Genomic DNA, 11,196 nt, shown 5'->3' with positions numbered 1-11,196 from the left:
TAAATTCATAAAATAAAATAAATAAATAAATACATAAATAAGAATTCATAAAATACTCTATTGTCCCTGTTAAATAAATAAATAAATGAATGGATGAATAATTAAATACATAACTTAGTAAATTAATTAATAAATAAATACATACATTACATTAATTAATTAAAAGGTTCCCACACTATGTTTGGCATTTTTCAAGGACTTTCCAGGATCAGTTGGTCATAAATTCAAGGACTGAATGAATGATGTGAGACATGAGGACAACTTGTCTTCTTGGTCCATGATGACGTCATCACTGACCTGGATCTGGACAAAGAAATGTCCTCTGTGATCTGGGTCAAATTCAGAAATATAACAATTCTAAATATATAAAAATATAAATATATATAATAATAAAAAAAAAATCTGACAAAAAATGCAGATAAAAAATAGAAACAGATTAAAAAAATCTTACATTATGAAATTATAAAATAAAAAAAGCTGAGAGATTATCAAAAAAGATTAATTTAAAGATCAAGCAGAGCCGAGAGAACAATCTAAGTAAATTAAAAAAAAGATTAAAATAATTATAATTTTTTAAATTATACTCAAATACTTTGTTTTTCGCTCAAAAGCAAAGTGTTGATAAAAAAAACTGCCATAAAAACCATTAAAAATGTTGAAATTATAAAAAAAACCTGACAGAAAAAACAAAGTTAAACTCACTTTTAAAAACTTGTACATTAAAAAAAAAAAAACAATTCAGAGAAGTTTTTTTTACAACAAATTAAGAAAAACAAAATCTCTTGCACTGAAAATCTCTTTCTTTATTTCGTGTCAGTGACAAAATGTTTTGGAGGTTTTTCTCTTGTACGAGCGGTGAATGTGTTTCACAGCTGCCATTTTTAGGGTTATAAAAAGTACAAATAAATTCTTTTGGAAAGCAAAAAACAAACAAAAACAACAACAAATCCAACATACATCATGAAAACAACACAATCATAATCTGACGCTACATTAAAACCTCAGCTGTGATTTTGGAAGTCGTTCTGAATATCGGGGAAAAAAACAGGTCAATTCAACGTCGCAGTAAAACAGAAAACTCGTCTGTCAGAATTTTTCTTTGGATCAGAAAAAGAATCATCGTCAAATGTCGAGTTTGTCAAACGTCAGGAAGAAAAAACAACAACAACAACAACAACAACAACAAGAAGAATAAAAATGTAAATATTGTTTGATTCAGGCCAAACAAGAACATGCAGATTCTGTAATGCCCACATTTACGTTATCGTCAAACTCGGATCTACTTTGACAGAAACAGAATTTCAGTTCAACACAAACAAATACGTGAAATAAAGAAGTGTTTTTATGTACATTTACGTTATTAGTCTTTGTTACAGTAAATATATTTCAGACAAATGCAAAGAAAAGAAAAGATTGTGCAACTGTGTCGTCGTTTTTGTTTCACTTGAAGAACTTTTTATTCAGCGTTTATCGTAGAACATGTTCTGTATCGAGAAGAGAGTCTTTGTTTTTATGCTAATTAATGATTAGTTTGACGCGTCAGGACAGACTTGTTTTCAGTCTTGTTTTCAGTCTTGTTTTCAGTCTTGTTTTCAGTCTTGTTTTCAGTGCAGATCGTGGATCAGATCGTCTTCTACGCTGATGATGTTCTGCTGTTTTTCACCAAATTTCCACGTCGCACTTTGGATTTCTTGGTTTATTTTTTCAGCCTTTGATTCATTTTATATTTGTTTATGTAAATATTGTTTGTCTGAACCTTCACAGTTTGAATTGACCGTTGTTTCAGAAGCTTTTTAAAAAAACAGCGTTGATGATTTGATGAGTTTTGTCAAAGCTATTTTGGAGAATCTACTAGTTTTTGACGACGCAGCACGTTTGGGCTGTACAATGTAGACCTATTATTATTATTATTATTATTATTATTATTATTATTATTATTATTTAGCAGCGATCCCTAAAGCAAATATCTCAGACCTGAACATCGTCGTTATCTCCTCCATCTTTAAGTGAAACCAAAACTCTGTCTGTTGACGTTGATCATATCTGTTTTTATCTGTTTCTAACATCTGTATCAGAGAAGTTCATCAAGTGAAGTAAAGAAAGAAAAAACATTTGCATTTGACACAAAATTAGAAATTCGGACAAATGTTTGAATCTCATGTTATGACACAAACGAGACGTCGAAGCAGAAACAAAGTAAATAAAGAAAATGATCGTCAAGACAATAATAATAAAGTTAGTTTCATATTTGTGCAAAACAGAAATATAATATAATATAAACTTTCAGACGTAAATACTGAGTCAAACCTTCCTCTGCGCTGACCTTTGACGTGATGTGTGAGCAGATTATAATTTAGCCTCTGATCAATAATTCCACTCATCATAATCTTAATTGTAATATAAACCGAGTGACTTCAGTTTTCCTGCTCGACTCAAGATTTAGGGAAAATCAAAGGAAAGAGAGCAACAATTTCAATGTTTTGAGGATGAAACTAAATAGCCGACCCCAGCTTTAACGCAGTTGCGCCCCCTAATGTCAGAGAAGAAAACTGTTCGGTAAAATGAGCCTGAAACCAAATGTTATTGTGATTCAGTTCTAAAAACTGCGTCAGATTCACAGAAAACATTCAGTAAAATGATGATAAAACAGTTATTTACACAGAAAATGTGAAGAATGAAACTGTGAATTTTTTTTTATTTTTTATAGTAGTAATAGTTTTTGTTTGCTGAAGTCGCAGAACTTTTATTTACTTGTTTATTTATTTTGCCAAATGTTGACTCTCAGGAGCTCAGAAATGTCCTTAATTACACAAATTATTATTTGATCTGAGCATAAAACTAAATTGTTTAAATTAAAAACAAAACATTTTGTATCACGTTAATAAATCAAATGTGAAACACATTGTTATTTATATATATTTGATAGAAATATGACATATTTCTTCTTAAATTATTATATTTCTCTAAAAACACAATCTCTTATCACAATTCTTGCAACTCTCAAATTTGAGATTGAGCAACGTAGGAGATTTTTCACTCACACATAATTAGATAAATAATAATAACAATAATAATAATAATAATAACTGTCACTCTCTAACTATTGTTGTGTTCAGACATTTGCACTCATCGAAATAATGAAACGCTCAAAAATATTTCTTTCAGTTTCAAACCACAAACGCAACCAAAAACAACAACAAAATAAATAAAAATCAACACATTTTTGACCTCGGTTTGTTTACAAGGCAGCTGTTAATGTGACTGAAGGAATGATTGTGTGAAACTTAAAAACACTTATTGTTCTTCGTTTTGTTTTTAAAGGCTGTTAAACGGGTTTATTCATAAAAAGCAACGCAATTTAACATTTTTAAATCATTAAAAAATATTTTTCAAACAAATACCAATCTTTTTAAAAAGGTAATATCTGAATATTTATATTTAATAATTATATTTTATTAATATTTAAGAAATATATTCAAAAATACTTTTAAATATCAGGTTTTTCTCTCATTTTTAAACAAATACTTTTACTAAACGTTGAACTTTTACTTTGTTGAAATGTGAAAATAGATTATTTTTGTGGTTTAACACGAGGCAAAAATATGTTTTTCTAAAGAAAGAATAAAAAGTATAAATTCATAAAGAAACAAATACTGACCGTAGGTTTTTTTTCTCTCCGTGTTTGAAATCAAACTATTTACAAACTTTCTTCTGTACAAACGATTCTTTACGTCTTAAATTGTACAATAATTACAAAACACAGCAGGTTTTTTTCTCCACTGTTGTTGCACTTTAACTCCGACTAAAGCACAGTACGTAATAACTGCCCATTCTGTATTAACGCCGTAAATATTCACTTAACAATGTTGTAAATAAATACTAATATTTATTGTACTTTGTGATTACAAAATGAAATCAACTGCACTTCATTATTATTAAAATGTAAAAATATGGTGCCCTATGTAACCCTCAATATATTTATGTCAAATGTATTTTACCTTTAAACAATTAAGAAAAATTATTTAATGATATTTTATAATTTTAATTTAGACTATATTTTGTTTCTATGTATATATATATATACATATATATAGCGTATATATAGCGTAAGGTTTTACAGTGCAGAATAATCAAAATAAATCTACTTTTTTAAAATAAATCTACATGTTTAACTAAAGTGATGATCAATTAATTCAATAGTAATAATAATAGTTAAATTATTACTATTTTATTATTATTTTGTCTTTTTAGAGTCTTAAAAAAAATTACAATGTATGTAGTCAAATGTATTTTACCTTTTAACAATTAAGAAAAATTAATTAAAGATATTTTATAATTTTAATTTAGACTATATTTTGTTTCTATATATCTATCTATATATATATACTGTATATCTACGTATATCTAGCGTCAGGTTTTACAGTGATCAATTAATTTAATAGTAATAATAATAGTTAAATTATTACTATTTTATTATTATTTTGTCTTTTTAGAGTCTTAAAAAATGACATAAATGTGTTACTGAAACATTATTATAACATCATTAAAAAAATGCACCAAATGATTTCATTTTAGTTGAAGAACGTAAAAGTGCAGCTCCTGCTTTTTGTAACAACAAATGTAAAATATAATAAACTCTAAAATATTTTCTCTGTATAACGTGTTTTAAAACACGTGGCGTTCTTGCGTACTGTGTCTTTAAACAGGTCAAACGTTAGCAGACATGATGTCAGGAAGGATTTTAGGATTCTGCTCATTTCTTCTTCTTCTTCTTCTTCATATATAAATGTAGTAGCTGCAGTTAAAGGGACAGTTCCAAAAGAGAAAAGAAAGAGAAAGTGGTTGTGATGAAGGAATCATAAAGAGTGTTTTCTCCCTTCTGTTAGTATTGAGTTGTCATGGAAACACCTCCACGTCAGTGAGCTGCTCTGAATTCAGAATCACACAATCGCAGAATCGTCGACGTCGACGTTTGTAAGTTTCAGTCCGACTGAAGCTAACGTGTTGATTCGCTCCCTCGCTCAGCGCCGCCCCCCGCTGGAGCGGCCCCAACATTACTGGCCCTGGGTCCCGCCTCCCGGAAAAATGCTGAAAACGCCGACTCCAGATTTATTTTGGGTTTGAAAAAACAAAACAAAAATAAAACTCTTCAAGTTTCCTCTGATGCGGCTTCACGCGGCTACTTCTTAGCCAGTTGGAACGGATGCTGACCCTTTAAATACACGCGTGAACACATTAATCACATATGTATATATATATATATATGTATATACAGTAGAATCCATCAAAGTACAATTAAATCAACACTCTTATTAGTAAAAGTTATTCATGCTGTTATTTTCTCAACAAATATAATCTGTAACTTCCTTCTTTCAGACATTAAGTAAGAAAATAACTGGTTTAGCTTCAGTTTGAGTTTAACACGTTCACGTCTTTATTTCACTGTTAGACTGAAGTTTGTAAACCACTCACTCTCCCACACCAAAGCCCATAGAGAAAATCAGGAGCTGCTGGTCCTCTGCTGCCTCATGTGGTCACTTTGTGTCACTGAGGAATGACTAAATTAAATATTTCAAAAGCCGAATTCACTAAAATCAGTCATTGTAAGTTAGTGATGGAGGCAGCAGTGGATCAACAACTCCTGTGATGTTAAAATCACTGATTAGTCTATGGACTTTGGTGTGGGAGAGTGAGTGACTTTGGTGTGGGAGAGTGAGTGGAAGGAAAAACTGATTTTAGCCACTTAAAATTATTATTTAATGTTAAACGTATTCATTAAAATGATTGTGATGTTTGTATCAGTGTACGACACTATTGTGAGTCTGTACTGTTCACTGTGGCTCTTTCGCCATCTAGTGGTTGAGTTTGTCACTGCACGCGTTTACAGCTCGTCTGCTGTTTTAGTCTTTTTTAAAAATGTGATGTTTTTTTTTTTAAATATATGACTTATATAAAACAAAAAGTTTGCTCAAATTTGGTTAAATAATGTTTTAATCAGTGTAATTTAACTGACAAAACAACGACAAGCACTTCAAAATAAAAGGATCACAGAAAAATATCATTATTCTTCGTTAACTGTCCAACATCAGCTAATTAAGGCTTTTAAATCTCATCTTTTTAATGTGTTCTTTTGTAAAAAAAAAAAGTGCTTCCTAAATAAACACAATTTTAACTTAAACATTAAACAACGTTATATTACAGATATTTAGCTAAAACCATTTTACGTATATAAAACTGTTAATATCAGTAATAACTGTTACATTAACATTTAACTATGTAAACTTACACTAAATCATCTATAATTAAGCATATGTTACCTTTATTATCATTATCATAATAATAACCCTTAATGTTAAGTGTAAAACGTTACTTAAACGAACATTACTTAATTATAACGTTATCTTTATTATTAATTCTCTTTGTGAACATTAATAAATGTTAACAATAGTTAATAAATACTTAATTAGAGTTAACTAATGCTTCTTTTACTATCGGTAGCTTTTTAAATCCATAAATAACATGTGTAAGTTAATTTAAATCTTTAATTAAAACATGAATTAGCAGTTATTTAAGGCTCTTTACGACATTTATTAACTGTTCATTAACAAACTCTTATTGTGAAACAGTTTGAAAACAAAAAGCTAAAAGTTGTAAATGTTGTAAATGAGAGTTAACGTGAGGTTTGTGAAGATCAGAGAGAAAAGTTTCTTTATTACTGACAACAATCAGTGAAGGCTGTCGACGACACACACACACACACACACACACACGTGCACACACACACACACACACACACACCCACACACACACACACACAAGCAGCAGAACGTAAGAGAAGCTTCAGTCTGATCACTGAATCTGATCATGAGCTTATAACGAGTTACACGTTCAACATTAACATTAATGAATATAAAAGAATTAAAATAAAAGTTTTTTCTTCATTAAAGTTTGTTTTGAGGACGAACAGCAACATCCAACAATATCAGCTTTTTATTGAAGTGTTTGTTCGTGTGAGCGACACAGACACAACAGTGTTTTATCCACTATATCTTCAGTGTTTTCTGACAGGAAACTGAAAAAGTTTATTAACCACTCACTCTCCCACACCAAAGTCCATAGAGAAAACCCGTCATTTTAGCTCACAGAGACACAGGAGCTGCTGGTCCTCTGCTGCCTCGTGTGGCAACTTTGTGTCACTGAGGTCAATCTGAGTAAAGGTTTTCAGGTTTTTGTTGAATCATCACAAATCAATAATAAAGTTCTTTTACGGTTCAATATTTATTTATTATAAACACAAGGACTTGACGTGTTTTTCTTACAGGAACAATAAAGTTTCTGTCAAAAAAAGAATAAAACTCATTCAAATATCTATACTAGCAAGCTAACTAGCTAAGCTATCTGTATATTTATTTATTTATCGGTTAGATAGTCAAACTATTTATTTAGCTAACCAGTGAACTAGCTATCTTTATATTTAGCTGTTAAGTCATCCGTCTGTCTTTGTTAGCAGCGTACTTATTAATTAAGCTAACTAGCCAAGCTATCTGTATATTTATTTATCTGTTAGATAATCTACCTATTTATTTAGCTAACCGGTCAACTAGATATTTATTTAGCTAACCGGTCAACTAGATATTTATTTAGCTAACTGGTCAACTAGATATTTATTTAGCTAACCGGTCAACTAGATATTTATTTAGCTAACTGGTCAACTAGATATTTATTTAGCTAACCCGTCAACTAGATATTTATTTAGCTAACCGGTCAACTAGATATTTATTTATTTAGCTAACCGGTTAACTTGATATTTATTTAGCTAACCGGTCAACTAGATATTTATTTAGCTAACCGGTCAACTAGATATTTATTTATTTAGCTAACCGGTTAACAAGATATTTATTAAGCTAACTGGTCAACTGGATATTTATTTAGCTAACCAGTTAACTAGCTATCTGTTTATTTATCTTTGTTAGCAGCCCAGTTATTATCTTAGCTAACTTGGTAACTAGTTATATGTTGATTTAGCTAATAGTTTACAAGTTATCTGTCTATGTTTGTTAGCAGTCTACTTACAAATCTAGCTAACTCGTTAACAAGTTATCTGTCTATTTATCTTTGTTAGCAGCCTAGTTATTAATTTAGCTAACTAGCTATCTGCCTATTTTAGCTAATAGCAGCAGTGGATCAACAACTCCTGTGAACTCCTGTGTCTCTGTGATGTTAAAATCACTGATTTTCTCTGTGGACTTTGGTGTGGGAGAGTGAGTGGTTTACAAACTTCAGTTTCCCGTCTAACAGTGAAGATAAAGTCGTCTCTGAGGCTGTTTCTCGCTGTAGGGGGCGCTCATTGTGCAGTCAGCGTCACTCATACAAGCACACTTTAAAAAAGAGCTGTAACATATCCCATAATACACAGCTGTAAAGCAGGAAATGACTGCCTTTCAAAATAAAATAAAGTATTTACAGAGAAAAGAAACCAGAGTGAAAATGTTTATGTTTACAAACAGTTTTCTTTAAAAAATATAGACTTGTTGTTTTTCCTGCCGTAAAAAAGCTTTGTCTGTGTCGACTTCCTCCTTCATGACACGTGAGGATTTAAGGCTGACCTTTGACCTCTAACCTTTGACCTTTGACCTCTAACCTTTGACCTCTAACCTTTGACCTCTGAAGAACACTTTATTGTTGTTGTTTATTGATCATTAATTCATCAGAAAAGTTCCTACTTCTTTTAAACGTTGTAAAAACATTCAGAAATGACCTCGATTTTAAAGCAAAACAAACTGTGATTATTGTTAATGTGATAAACGACGTACTGTCCTTTAAGTAGAGATTTTCAGCTTAAAAGTCTTTTCCACCAGGAAAAAGAGAATAAGAAAATAAAAGCCTTTCACCAATATTTCAAATTAATAAAAAATAAAACAGTTTCACTGAATTACTCATTTTTTATTTTTTTTACATACTGAATTTTTGGAAAATTTGCATAGAAAATAATTAATATTTTTAATTAAGAATTAAACTTGAAATGTGTTTATTTTTCAATGGAAACAAAGAAGTTATTGTGGTGTAAAATATTAAAATAATGATTTATATTCAGATTATGATTCCACACAAAATCGTGTTAGTTATCATTTTATAATTATAATTTCACAATAAGAGTTGATCGTATATTTGCAACAAACTAACTTTTTTAGTTTTTTCTAAATTGTTATTTTAGACATAAATTATGTTCTTCTTCATAGTTTTTGGTTAAGAATTTTTAATGAAAGTTTCTTCCTTTTTTTTAATTTAAAAACAATTATTTTGAAAAGAAGAAGACAATGGTTTGTGTTTCCTGTTTGTTAAGGAACAGCCTTAACTCTGATATTTACATATTTACCCAAAACAAATCAAAGATGTTGAATTAAAAAAAAAAAAACAATTTTTAAATCTATAAATAAAAAAATCTTTGATCAGAAGGAGGAAGAGTTCAACTCAGACTTTTCAAAATAAAAGCAGAACACAAACACACACGCAATCTTTCCAGCTTCACAAATTCAGTGCAGCGTGGTCTAAACACAACAACAACAACAAAACAACAACATAATGCAATAAGTTAATAAGCATTATTATCCACCTCACATTATGCACAAATATCATGCATCTGTTTATAAAGCAACACTTTTTACTTATTAAATCATATTAAAATAATGCAGAGATATAAAAAAAAAGAAAAATATGATAATACGATAAAACACTAGAATAATACGTATTAAACAATCTGTACAAAAAACATATGTATTTTTTTAACTTTGGTTTTATTTTTTTATTTTATAAACATTTTTATTTTTTTTAAATCTTCCAAATGTTTAACAGAATATTGATAAAGTAAAAAAATAAATATCCTATGTACAGAAACATCAGCCACTCCAAAGGTTATTGTCACTGCAAGAAACAACACAAGTTAAATATGTTAGTTTTTAAAATCAACAAACAAATAAATAAATAAATAAACAAACAAATAGACAAACAAACAAACAAACAAACAAATAAATAAATAAATAAATGCAGCACAAACGTGTTCAAACTCCAACGTCTCACTTACTTTATTCCAACATCCTGGTACAGGTAAACCATCATCGCCCTGGAAACAACAACAACAACAACAACAACACAGGGTTTAATTCATGAAAAATGTTAAAGTCAAACATTTTACAACTGTTTCAAACACTGAATATTATCAATGAGATCAGATAAGAGGGCGCCCCCTACTGGACAACCATGATATATATATATGTACACATATATCATTACAGATATATATATCTCTGTAATGATGTTACATTGTTATTGATATCATTATAAAATAATAATGTTTGTAAATCATCATTTTGAAACATGTAAACAGTATAGTAATATTATATAATTATTATGATATTTTTTTCTATTTTTTCAATAGAGAAAAACAGTTCTGTGTGTTTATTTAAATGTTTTGTCTTTATAATCACATCACAAACTTTATTAAAGACTGAATAACATTTTTCTGTCATCACCACCGTGTTTGTCCAGTAACATATCTATCTATATATATCTATCTATCTATCTATCTATCTATCTATCTATCTATCTATCTATCTATCTATCTATCTATATACGGATATATAGATACTGATAATAATGACTAATAAAATGTATTTTCTTCTTCTTTCTTAAAGAACATTTAAAGGTTTTGACAGCGTTTAAATATAAACAAATACAAACAATCCTCAGTTCTGACACATCACACATGTACATGATACAAGCACTCTCCATCCACCACAACACTGTCATTAATTAATTAATTAATTAAACAATTACTTAATTAATTAATTAAATAAATAAATAAATAAATAATTAATTAAATATATAAATAAATTAAATATATAAATAAATACATAAATTCATTCATTCATTCACAAAAGAAAAAATAACTTTTCAAACAGTGCAAACCAGAAAAAGAAAACTAAAACATCTAAAAACAGTGAATCATCTTTAAAGGTTTCTGCTTTTAATCCCCCATAATATTAATAATAGATTCATCTAAATATGGATGCTCTTCATCTATGGGGCTACACTTCCTGTTGCCATGGAGATGAGATGGTATCACTGGTGCTCCAGAAAGAGAGAGAGAGAGAGAGAGAGAGAGAGAGAAAGAGTGAAGGAAACAGGAGATTAAGAAGG

At 29.4% G+C, this 11,196-nt stretch overlaps 1 protein-coding gene across 12 annotated transcripts in view; it reads right to left on the bottom strand.

Annotated features, from left to right (window-relative positions):
• Positions 1 to 4,420: 4,420 nt before the first annotated feature.
• Positions 4,421 to 11,196, bottom strand: part of col13a1 (collagen, type XIII, alpha 1) — a 66,133-nt gene continuing 59,357 nt past the window's right edge. For 10 of the 12 annotated variants that reach the window (XM_083897305.1, XM_083897306.1, XM_083897298.1 and 7 more), the window contains 2 exons: positions 10,082 to 10,120; positions 4,421 to 5,212 (listed from right to left, as the gene is read on the bottom strand). In XM_083897305.1, the coding sequence (XP_083753431.1) occupies positions 5,180 to 5,212; positions 10,082 to 10,120 (72 nt within the window). In that variant the 3' untranslated portion in view covers positions 4,421 to 5,179. Of the gene's footprint in view, positions 5,213 to 9,817; positions 9,922 to 10,081; positions 10,121 to 11,016; positions 11,128 to 11,196 lie in introns of those variants that run through there. The other 2 variants (XM_083897307.1, XM_083897309.1) reach the window with 2 other exon arrangements.

This window comes from Microchirus variegatus, assembly GCF_963457635.1.
Source record: "Microchirus variegatus genome assembly, chromosome: 11".
In the NCBI taxonomy this organism is placed as follows: Eukaryota; Metazoa; Chordata; class Actinopteri; order Pleuronectiformes; family Soleidae; genus Microchirus; species Microchirus variegatus.
Note: the sequence above shows the minus strand (reverse complement) of the source record. Positions and strands in the feature narration are given on the sequence as shown.